The following is a 12,500-nucleotide window of genomic DNA, read 5'->3' on the forward strand; positions in this document are numbered from 1 at the left end:
TCAGCAGTCTTCTGTGTGCCACTCTTATACTACGCAAACACTCTGGAGAAAAATGGACAAACAAAATGCAAAACAAGAAGTTTCTTCCCAAACTGGCGGGTTTGGTATATAGTTTTCTTGTCCCTTCTGATGTTAACTCTTGTCTTCGTAATCTCATTATACGTTGCAATAACAATCCATATTCGTACAAGTAAAAGACCTGGAAAACGCGTTTCCGACAAGAGCCATAAGGACGCTCGTTTACGCAGCCGAATACTCAAAATGGTGTTATTAATTGTGCTCGCCTTCTATATTTGTTTTCTTCCATATTGGATGGGATGGCTTTTTTGTGTTTACTTCTTCACCGGTGTCATCTGCAACGACACTTACGTCTTTATCTCAATTTTTCTCATTTACGCTAACAGCGCAATCAATCCTGTCATTTACTCTTTTTTCAACGAAAATTTTCGGTTGGCCTTTCGCACTATTCTTGAAAGGTTGTGCGCCTGTTATCGCAGCAGTCAGGAATCAATGGTAACAGCGTTTGAAGCTTCAAATGATAAACGAGAAAACCCGAGGCAAAACCCCACACAAATTGGCGGAAATGCTGTTTTCCTTGAGGACGAAACTATCGAGAGAACACGGGTGTAAAATGGTAACAAATGAAACTGTATGACCACCATGCATAGCCAGAATCATTCAAGACAGACTTAATCTGCAGAGGGCAACTGGATTTCGCTAGATAGGAAATTTTCGAGGGCAGACAAAGAGTGTTATGGTTTTTAAATTGACCTACCACAAGCGCCCGCGCGCAATCTTACCCAGTTCGAGAACATGGAAGCCCGCGATGAAAGTAGCAGGATGTCTTTCCTTCACGCTTACACCTTTTTCCCACTAACCTTCGGTATGATGCCACGCTTGCTGAGACTAGGATAAAGAGAAACGATGACGCTACTCAGTCAAACAGAATATTCTCGGAGATTAGGTAAGCCACAGGCAAATGATAAACCGCCTTCGCGCCACCCCGAATATCAGTCATGCTGCTATAAGTTTCTTAAATTGGCCAAGTCGCACAGCTGTCTTAACCAATAAGCGTGTAGTAACCTTTCCTATTTTATGAACACCACGCATAAACAAGTACCACTTGGTACTGATGTCTGACGGTCAAGTGGGAACTAGCTCGTAGCAATGCTCGTAGCTTGTCCAGCTTTTACGATACGGACCACGGTCCGAAATCTGTTCCGTGCTGAAACTGTCGGGGCTAATTGAAAATATTTTTACTACTGCGCGACGAAACATTGGATTTCACTTCTTAAAATGCAAGTTTTCGCTTACTAACCGTTCCAAAGAGAGGGAGAAACATCAACAATGGAATGAAAGGCCTGGGTATACTTTAGAAAGGCGAGTATTCACAGGATTTTGCTGACAACACTTTGCTGGTGTGCTGTTTTCGAGTTCGTGGTTTTCTTGCACTGTTGACACGCCGTTGTTTTCTTTGGAGTTCTATTTTCTACTCTCGTTTTATATTGCTTCACTTAAGAATTTACGGATTCCTAGCTAAAATAGGCAAACAAACTCATCGCGACGCCGTGGTTTTTCGCGTTGTTGTTTTTCGTGAACTGTTGACATGCCGTTTAACTAAAACGATGTTGAAGTTTCGATTTGATCAGCGCATAACTGCAGAGAAGACCTTTGAGTTCAGTTTTTCCGTTGACATCCGTTATATTCTCTGCATTTCTATTTTGTAATCTCGTTCTATTTTTCTTTCGCGAGGACCGAACGGTTAAAACGGAGAGGCGAAAAAAACGAACCTCTGGTCACGGCGGTTTAGAATCTCACTTCCATGCAAATTCGGAATAAGACAAGTTGCCAAACCGGTTTTCTACAGTGATGTCACTGTTGTACCCAATTCAAGTCCTTTGGGAATAGAACGTTGATTTAGACAGTTCCCATCGTGAAGCAACCAATCAAAAGCGACAGGAAAACCACAAACTAATTACCGTTAGTGGCTGCGGTTTAAGTTTCTCACGCGTGACTAGTTTTTTACTCGAAACACGATATTTCTAGTGTTCACAGTTTTCGCTTGCAGCTCTAGGAAATGTGAATCATTCTCGATTCAACATCGCCTTTCCGTAGAATGTCAATCCTATCTAATCTCTGGTGATACCTGAGCCGAAATAGAGAAAGAAAAGCGACAAATTTGAAGATTTCTCGTGGAATAAAAAACTAGCTCGTTGTTTCGTGCCAAGTCGTGACAAACCATTATCTTTTGCGGTTTCATCTCGCATCTGATTGGTCGCGAAACAATAAACATTCCAGAAATTTTCTCTGGTGTTAACGGTTTTTCGGGAAAGACTGTTAACAAATCGCAGTGACCCTTTCCGTCGAGTAATATGAATGAACAATCTTGACTTGCACGACCGACATAGTTTTTTAAAATACAGTACAGCGCACAAACGAACTTTAGAATGTTACAAAAAACTCGACGTAACGTTTTCAAAACCTGTGTTTCACGCGCAGAAACATTCAGGCGAAGCTGTCCACAGGCTCCCCAAGCTGAAAATACGTGGTGTTATGTTCCATAACGTGTTTTTGTGTCTTTATCTTTTGTCACGATAGTTTCGTGACACGTAGTCACGAAGTCTCTGTGCCACTACTCAAATAGTTATTGTATTTATATTTCATTTATTTACTTAATATTTATAGTTCCATGTTTTAGGATTTGGTATGGTTTTCCGCGGTTCCGTGTTTTAGGATTTGGGGTCTTTTTCCGCGATTCCGGCTTTTAGGGTCTCCCATTCCTGAACAGGTTTCAATCCTAAAATCTCCAAAAATCCTGAATTTGCTATGTATTGTAGTGTGCAAACCTCTAAGACTAGGTTTACACTAGAGGAAATTGTTCCGGATTCGTTAGTGTTTCCGGATTCATCAAATTTAGAGTATTCGGATTCGTAAGCGTTTACACTGAAAGGATATTCGGATTCCTGACCATTTACACACAACGACAGCTCCGGAAACATTCGTGATGGAATGGTTACCTAGCTCAGTGTTGTTTCGTCGTTCGACAAAGTGAAAATGCCGCCAAAAAAGAAGGCTAGAGTAGATCCAGATGCCACTGAGGCAAGTCTGAGCTGGACAGATGACAAAGTTGAACTTCTACTAGGAGTTGTCCGTGCATATTCTTCCCAAAAGGATTATGAGGGTGTAGAATGTGAGAGCGTTAAAAGTAAGTATGAAGATATCAGAAAAGACTTCGTCACCTTGTATGAACAACGAGATGGATTGCCTCATGATCTCAGCCTATTCACACGGGAAAGAGTGACGAGCAAAATAAAGGTTTTAACGCAAACTCAAAAGATCGCAGGCGGAAAAATATCCGGACTCGAGATCAAAATCGGTTACACGACAAAACTTTCCGGATTCAAAAGTTTTCGGATTCAAAGTTCCCACTTTAGATTCCGGATTCAAAATCTCCGGAGACACGACCAAACCGGGAAGGTTTTCTGTCGGATTCGTCCACTTTTGTGTAAACGGCAAAACTAATCCGGTACTAAAACGTTCCGGATTCATCACCAATCCGAAACAATTCCTCTAGTGTAAACCTAGTCTAAATACTCACTCGAATTCACTGCCTTCCACCGCCAGTTTTGTTTTCGTAGCAGTCCTTGCGCTCAAAACCGGTTTTGTGGCACTATCGCCGTTCAACCAGTGAAATTGAGTGTTAGATTGTTTTTACTCGGAAAGAACTGGCAGTAGCTATGAAAACCAATCGGCGACCGTGTTCATAATCACAAATCATGGAAGTGAAATTCTAAACCGCCGTGACCAGAGTTTCGGTTTTTTCGCCTCTCCGTTTTAACCGCTCGCTCCTCGCGAAATAAAAATAGAACCTCTGGCACCCAGGGTACGTTCTATTTCGCTTCATCAAAGAAAATACGGATTCGTCGCTAAAATAGTAAAAAAAATCGTAACGCTGTGAACTAATGTTAACAAGTTTTTCTTGGGTAGTTTTCTAAGTTTTGCACTGATTTCTGAAGATTTGCATATTTTTCACTAAATTTATTCCTCCCGTTTTAAGAACTTTTGTTTCATTTTCAACAACTAAGACAAAGCATTTTAATACGTAGAAAATTATTCGCCTGTTTGAACGAATTTTTCAAACATCATTGTTTTAATTAGTTTGTCTGGCTCATATCTCTTTGCTTGCCATGAAATATAAATGTTTTGTTTGTTTTTTATTTTTATGGCACCAAGAGATATTTAAAGTTCTGTTTCATCGTTAATCTATCATTTTTCTTTGAGCTTTGCGAACGGAGCGCTTTTTTCAGTTATAATTAAGTTAATTTCAACTTTGACAGTAGAGCGCGTAGGAAGACTTTTTGAAAACCAGTTTGCCATGTTCATTTTCAGAAAAAAAAAGAAGAAAAAGTAAATACATTATTCACCGGCTTAGGTCGGTCCGTATAGAGAAAAACTGTGCCCTCGACCTTGAGTACGTCCCTCGGCCTGCGGACCCTCGGACCGTACAGTTTTTCCCTATACGGACTTCCCAGCCGGTGAATGACATATTTATGAAATTCTCAATCTCGGATAATGCATTTCTCGTGCTCTGATTGGTTCACTCAATCTAGGTTATCAGCTCATATACCTTAGTTACGTTTGACCATATATGGTAAATGATTGCGCTTAGCGTTGCTAAACTAAAAGTTTTTCGCCAGAAAGCGAAATGTCTCTCGGTATAAAACAAAAAAAAAACATTATTGTGGAAAGTTTGGATCAATTCCAAAGCTTAGAAGCACGCGAAAAGGTGAGAAATGTTTTTGTGATGAGCCTGCGTCTGTCTGACCACCAGGTATTACATAACATCGCGTCTTAGGACTTTCTCCCTTTTTTCGCTCGTATTTCGTTCTTCCAAACTTTTGGAGTTTAAGGAGTTTAATAAAACAATTATTCCATTCGCGCTTGTTGGATATGAGACTGGCTATAGCCAACTCGGCGCTAGGCCCCTCCTTGGCTATTTACCATCTCATATCCAACGCACGCTCATGAAATAATATTGTAACAAGTGATAGCTAATTCTAAGTTAACTTAACCTAACTTAGCTTAATTTACCAGTAATTTTATGGGAGTGTCCCCGATTAGTCGGCCTCCGGGCTGCCTAGAAGTTTTAGAAACTTAAATAAAGTTTATTGATTGACCGATTGATTTTACCTGAAGCGGGAAGCAGCAGGTTGCTGCTTGTCATCAGTAAAATCATTAAAATAAACCACGAGTGGCCTCTGCCATTTTGTTGAAATGCTTAGACGCGGGAAATCTGGATGGAGTGCTTTAATTGGCCAGACGCGGCTTCCTTGTGCTTATGCTGCGTTTCGTTTTCACACGATGCAAGCGAAACCAAGCAAAAGCGAGAGTAAAAGTAAAAGGAATTGTGCTTTTCCTTACGCCAACCCCGTTTTCACGGTGAAATAAGTGAAAGCTAGGCTTCACTTGTCTCACACTTCTGAGAATTTTGTTCGTTATCTATCGAGAAAAAGCAAGAAAGGAGCTAATTCCAGGAAATTTCTTTGATTTTTGACGCTAAATCTCTCTAATAGTGAACGTTTTGGAGCTGGCGGAGTTAAGATATTGCATACACTGTTCCGTGTCAGTTTGGGGTACTTTCAAGGTGATTTTCCAATCTCGGCCCCAGAGCTCTTCTCTTGACTGAAGGAGAGAAGAGCTCTGGGTAATTCTGAAACAGAGGTTATTCTCTTTGGTTTTCGTGAAGAACAATCAAAAGCGTCTCTAATTGGTGCATTCATGCTAGCACGAGGAGTGAGCAGTCGCCGTAAGGTTTGTAAGGTTCAAAAAACCGATTTTTGGCTATAAGAACCCTACGGCGTATGTTCTCCTGCATAGAGTTTCCCAGAGCCTTGGGTCGATCCGAGGCTCTGGTGACGAGAATGGGTGATTCCCTAGTATTGTACTGCGCATCCTGTTCTGCGCATAAGACAGCGTAGGCCACGTTCGTATTCAGGCATGGCTACAAGGCTTTATGGCCTAAACAAAACAATGTTTAAATTTAAGACTCGTAGCCATGTGTGAATATATCGAACGTGAACAAAAACATTTCAAAATGGCGACCTTTCATGCGGGAAATCTCGCTAGAAAGAAGAATCGCCGTTTACAGAGCATAGCAGTAAAGAGCAGAATGATAAACGTTTCCCCTTTCTACTAATTTTATGCGCTGATGTCAGGAAGGATTTTGTCAACGAAACCTTGTTTTAAACCTTGTGCTTATCTCTTCGACACTCCAAACTCTTGGCTCCTGTGAAGATCTTCTAAAATTTCTTTTAAAATGTTCTTTAAAACTTCGGTAAAAAGAAGAAATATTAAAAAAGTTTTGGCAGATTAATTTCGCTCAATGTCGAGCCTCCTCACTCTCGAGGCTCAATGTCGAGCCTCGAACAAAGGCATTGAAGAGGCTCGACATGCATTGAGCGAAATTAATCTGCCAAAACTTTTTTAATATTTCTTCTTTTTACCGAAGTTTTAAAGAACATTTTAAAAGAAAAAAGAAATTTTAGAAGATCTTCACAGGAGCCAAGAGTTTGGAGTGTCGAAGAGATAAACACAAGATTTAAAACATGGTTTCGTTGATAAACGTTTTAGACTCTCACAAAAAAAAAAAGTCGAGTGATAGCCTTGCTAATGTTTAAATGTCGTTTCAGTCCGAGAGTGAAAGTGAAACCGCGCTATCGGGGAGACATGTTGTCGAGGGGTCGAGCTCGGTTTGCTTTCTAATTTCTCCTAAACGAGGTAGGTGACCTATTTTTATTTTGGCATAATTTTATTCTCTTACTCCTCCTCTTTGTGCTGTAAAACTTAAAAAAAATTACGATAGAAAAAAAAATTACAGGGAAAAAAGTATTCGTAGCCATCACTCATGGACACAAAATGCACCCAAGGAATATTTGTAGTCAGCCCCTTTTCATGGCGTGTGCCTGTGCCATAAAACAAATATTAAATTACTCCTTTTGAACAATACAATACACCTGTTTGTTATTTCAAGAATTACATCAAAGCTGTGCTTCCTGTTCCTGCAAAACGTAGCGTGAACCGATGGAACAAACTTGTCCTTGATAGATGAAGTCGCAATGATAAAATGAGTCACTTGAGCAAGTTATATCTCCCAGACGAGATTGGTGACCTATTTTTTGATTGCACATTTCAAGTCACTTTAATGTAGGGAACAATCGAAAAAAAGTTTAAAGAAAATGCTACAACAACTTCTATTACTAAGGAATCACCCTAAGTTATTTTTTGTTTCTTTTAGAGCTAAGTTAAAAGAGGAAGTTTGTATCTTGACTTGCATACACGTCAATTATTTTATGAGGATAAGTTCGTTGTAGCGAATAGTGCAAATGAACAGGGTGTCATCTGACGAGACCATTTCAGACGAAAATTTTCGTGAACGTCATTGAAGCTAACAACAACAGAACAGTCGACGCGTTGTTGACCAGAAAGCTCCGGCATTGACCTACAAAACAAAGAGAGGTTTGGTCAATCACAGAATTGTTGGCTTCCCTCTGAAACCTTTCATAAGAACGCTGCTAAACAGTGTATTATGAAGGGGGCGCGGCTTTCGTAGAATTTTTGTGAAGGATTTTTTGCGTGTCTCGGAAAGAGGTAACTGGAAGGAGGCTAGGACGACCCACTTCCGACGTACCTCCAACAAGAGCGGTTTTCAATTGATGATACACCAGCAGACGGAGCATTGAAAAAAGCCAAGGAACTCGTGAAGCCAAAACATGGAAATGTGTATAAGCGAGTAATGATAAAATGGAGTTCAAAAAAAATGCATTAGGACGACAACAAAGACAACGCCGCAGAACAAGAATATTTAACAACTATTCACCGAAGCGGAGGTGGCTAGCGGTGGACCGAGCCGCGAAGCGGCGAGGTAAATATTAAACGCTAGCCACCGAAACTGAGGTGAATAGTTGTTTTAGTATATACTAAAACAGTGAGATAATATACAGCACAAAAAATTAATTTGGATGTTTTCTTCACTTGTCACGGATGCAAATCGGGACGCCATTTTTTCCCGAGTTGCTCGGAGGTAAATAACACATGATATTCGGAGTTTGACGAGCCAATCAGCACGCGCGTTCGGCGCTATCCACTGTTTTAGTATATACTGATATTGGTTATTTCATGTTACAGGACTTGGACAACAAAATTTTGGCAGTCTGAGGAATGTTTTGAGTCCAATCGTTTTCTTATCGGACAAGCATCGAGTCCCGTGGTTTATAAGATACTCGTTCAATGAAAAGAGAAGTCGGGAGATAGCTACAGAGCTCGTGGTTTTGCATAGTAAATTTGCGTTTTCGAGGTGTCCTTGTTGCAGTCGCCGTCGTCGTTGCGCTAACTCCCTTCTATCATCATCATCGCTGCCGCTACTGCTATAACAGTTATTTTGCCTTTGTCGAGCAACGTTTTGGCATTTATCACAACTCAATCATACCGACATAGTTTTAAACATACCCGATGTGGTGAAAGTTGCTTTGAATCCCTTGTATGTGGTTGTAGAATTACTGTCGCTCTTAAAATGCACCCAAACCATGTTCCCGGCGCTGAGCATGTCTTGTGGCTTATTGGTGCCACACGTCGGCCTAGCAAGGATGGCTCCATATCTTCCTCTCACCAGATTGATTAATTCGTTGAAGTAAGCCTCTCTGACCTCCAAGTAGTCGTTTTTGCAATACTCGCTTTGTTCTAATTCGAATTGATCGCTGAATGTGATTTTAATCTGATGTCCTTCTGGTGCGAGAAGAAACCACTGCCACTCGAAATTCGCCGGGTAGTTCTTTGAGCCAAATTTTGGAGTGTTAATCTCACCTTCGGAAACATTCAAGTAGGATTGTTCTCCGCCGGCTACAAAGATAATGAAAGCCCAACATAATTAAAATTAAGGCGTAATGCAAAGGTATTTTGCGTAAAAAGAGCGTTTCGGTTATCTGCCCCACTGACATTTCGATCGTCAATAATTATTTACCTGCAGGTCTTTTTGAATGTGAGTCCCTTCAAGTGTATTATGCTTTTCTCCGTAGCTCTTTCCTCAGTTCTCGACGCTATTTTTGACAAGGAACAGAGCTCATTTTCTACAATTTGCTGTAATGAAATAGATCACGAGCAGTCCTTCTTTCGTCGCTTGGTTAGTCGACAGGGACAAGAGAAAATGGCCGCGCGAAATCGAGATTCGAAGAGGGCACGTTTATCTAAAGCATTTGTTGGGGTGCATTTGAGGGTGCAGGGATGGCGCAGTGGTGAGAGCACTCGCCTCCCACCAATGTGGCCCAGGTTCGATTCCTCGACTTGACGTCATATGTGGGTTGAGTTTGTTGGTTCCCTACTCTGCACCGAGAGGTTTTCTCCGGGTACTCCGGTTTCCCCTCTCCTCAAAAACCAACGTTTGACTTCTTGCGTTAATTGCCAATTTCACTTTACAGTATCCCCAATTAGTGCTTCAGCGCTAAATCTACTAGACACTTAAATAAAGTTCCTTTCCTTCCTTTCCTTTCTCTGTTCAGACTAATGGCTCTGCACGATTCACACATGCGTGTCACATATTGGTACTCGAATAAAAGCCAATAAATCTTCCACAGGCGGTTTAAATACTAACACGGGAGGAGTATGGACAGTCTGCCATACGTGCGAGGTATAGTGAATCAGTTCTATTTCGCTCAGATTTCGAAAATTAAGTCTACATTAACCCTAAAAAAAGATAAGCGTTTGCGTGCCTCGATGGCTGGTTTAGTCCTTACTCACACAGGAGTAACAGAGCTGTTTACATTACGACATTGACCACCCCTCCCCAGAAAAATCGGAAGAAAAATTCATTCAGGCTATGAAAGGTGATTGGTTTTGCAGACCACGACAAAGAAATATTCCCGGCCTTGCTTGCCGCCCGATTGTTTTCCCTCGTCATACCCCTCTTGTGGGTGCGGTCAAGAGCCAAAAACTAACACACTGTGTGGTTGGCCGTAACCACCATGGACGTCCCACAAACGGATAAAGATACCACGCAGCATGTCACAACCTCAATTTTCATTAAATCGGTATAGGATGCAGCTTAATTGTGTTAATGACAAGAACAATAACAACAATGATAATGATGATGATGATGATGATGATAATATCTGGGAACTATTTCGAGGAGACCAGAGGACTACCTGAGAATGATTAATGCTGGGGTAGAGTTGGTAAAACTTCAGAGAACAATCTTGCTGGGATCAGCAAGGATCATCTGAAGAGTTCTTCAAGTCTAAAGTTACTTGGTACCACCTGATAAAGGAGCTAAAATTTCCGGCATTACCATATCTGTCATAAAGCATTATGATAACGATAACGATATACTACTGACTTACTATCAGATTTGACAATATACAAGATTTGAAGTCCGTTTTAATGGGAGATGACAATGACGATGACTATGACGACGATAATGATGTTGATGATGATGATGGGATTAAAGACAAAGCAATACTGACTTACCATCAGATCCGACAATATACGAGAATTTAAATCCCCTGTAATTGAAGGAGTCATCTGATTTTAATCGTATGTAGAAATTTTCCCCGATATGTGTTTGATGTAGTCGGCTTCCAACCTGCCGAGTTTGGAAATCCAAGTAGCTGGTACTGCGTCGTGCGCAGACACGTTCATATCTCAAAAGGCTGTAGTCGCTTTCGAAGTTTACAGCGTCACACTCACAGCGGAGACACTCTTCAAACTCAAAACTACAAGAAAAAAAATTGAATATCATAATTGATGTTCTTTACAGCGGTTTTAAATTGATTTGTACTGGTAATCACATGATTTCCAGTGCAATTTCGAATAAATAAGCACTAGTAAATCTTTCCAAAGACAAGTCCAAAGGGCGAGTGGGATTTTGAAATCTTTGAAAAGAGTTGCAAGTGCTTATTTATTCCAAATTGCACGAGCAAAAAGATCATGCGATTACTTATTAATGATATACAAGCCAACATTTCACCTTTATTGCACTAACTTCAACTGTCTCCTCTAATTTCACTTTTTGCACTCTGTTTGGGATTAATTGACGTGCTCTCAGCCAGTCAACACGCTGAACTTTTTGCATGTGAAGTAATAACGCTATTGTCATGGTTCTTGATTGCTACGCTTCGGGATTTTAAAATCTTGCATCACATGTGAGACAGGTCAAGATTGAAAGCAATAACAATAATTTTAGTCATGTTTTAAGGGTTTTTTTGTCATACTTTCTCATAAACGTCTTTGTACTTTGTGTTCAGTGTAACTAACGAATGTAATAAACGATTTGATGAGCATGCTTCCCTTTCCCTAGCCTGCGCAGCTGGATATTTTTATAGTAGGATTTTTAAACGTGCAGGAGTAAATCGAAGGTTGCTTCGTTGTTTTGGCCGCGAGTGGGATTTCAAATCCAGTAGAGTCCTCATTCCAATTGCCGCCCACTCGCGGCTAAAACCATCGCACTCGCGAGTACTTAAATGATCCCCCGATAAAATATCCCGCCATCTACACAGGCAATCCTTTTCCTTGTAAATTTGATGGGTTGCAAAAGCATTTCCAGCAACAACAACAACAATACTTTATTTACTCTTTACACTTAATACACATTTGCAAATACTGTAAAATAAAAAGAGAGATATGTGGAGAAAAGTTGATTCAGGGGTACAAATGAACCTTGCGATTTTCGAGTTATCCCCATGAATTTTTCGTGCATAACAAAATAAGAAGAACTGACTGGAAGAGACAAGTAAATAAAGTGCAAACACAGAGAGACAGACTGACCTAGATGAGCAGTGGATATTCAAAATTATTATATACTCACTCAGTGATCTTGGTGTTTCAACCAATCTGATTGGTTCGCTTTCTCGGAGTCTGAGCATTATTATACAAATCCGTTCTCAGGCTGAATCCGTTTTTATCTACGTTAAATTTGTGATCCACATTTTACCTAGGTACGGACTCAGACGAATTGAAGAATTTTTTTTGGAGCCTAAATTAAGCCTAGTAATTTATTCTCACTGCATATCCATTGTTGCGATCACACTAGACTAAGTTATGGGAGGAATCCGCGACCGCCTAAGCAAAAGATATGCAGTAAGGCCGGGTGAGAGGTGGTCACCGCCACCAGGGGAGGAGGGAGGTGCACAAAGCGTGTTCCCACGGCAATCTCATCAAACTGCGAGATTTCGCACTGCGCAGCCAGATTTTATGCTAGAAAGACCGCGAAGGATCATACTAGACGCCACTAACCCAGACCCTTGGGATTAGCGGAATGCGGCGCATTAGCGTGATACGCTCATTACTGGGTTGCCGCAAACCCGGTCGGAATCTGTCTTGAATTTCGTCGTTTTTTAATTTTTCGTTTTCTTTTCTTTTTTTTTTCTTTTTTTCCGTGTCGGTAAAGGTCTTTCCTGTCACTCCCCTGCTAAGTGTTGTCTTTGTGCATAGAGCCTTCTACGCGTATTTTCTTA

The 12,500-nt window shown here is 40.8% G+C and overlaps 2 protein-coding genes across 3 annotated transcripts in view; one reads left to right on the forward strand and one right to left on the reverse strand.

Annotated features, from left to right (window-relative positions):
* Positions 1–1,482, forward strand: part of LOC137998894 (RYamide receptor-like) — a 2,071-nt gene extending 589 nt beyond the window's left edge. The window contains exon 1 of the mRNA XM_068844734.1: positions 1–1,482. This exon is cut by the window's left edge and continues 589 nt beyond it. Within this exon, the coding sequence (XP_068700835.1) occupies positions 1–630 (630 nt within the window). The 3' untranslated portion in view covers positions 631–1,482.
* The window catches only part of LOC137999660 (dorsal-ventral patterning tolloid-like protein 1), a 62,944-nt gene that overhangs the window by 32,048 nt on the left and 18,396 nt on the right, over positions 1–12,500 (reverse strand). Inside the window, exons 4-6 of one of the 2 annotated variants that reach the window (XM_068845506.1) lie at positions 10,516–10,760; positions 8,506–8,895; positions 7,313–7,498 (exon numbers count right to left, since the gene is read on the reverse strand). The exons of the other annotated variant lie outside the window; for it this stretch is intronic. Of the exons in view, the coding sequence (XP_068701607.1) occupies positions 7,413–7,498; positions 8,506–8,895; positions 10,516–10,760 (721 nt within the window). The 3' untranslated portion in view covers positions 7,313–7,412. Of the gene's footprint in view, positions 1–7,312; positions 7,499–8,505; positions 8,896–10,515; positions 10,761–12,500 lie in introns of those variants that run through there. 2 annotated transcript variants of the gene reach the window in all.

This window comes from Montipora foliosa, chromosome 4, assembly GCF_036669935.1.
Source record: "Montipora foliosa isolate CH-2021 chromosome 4, ASM3666993v2, whole genome shotgun sequence".
Classification (NCBI taxonomy): Eukaryota; Metazoa; Cnidaria; class Anthozoa; order Scleractinia; family Acroporidae; genus Montipora; species Montipora foliosa.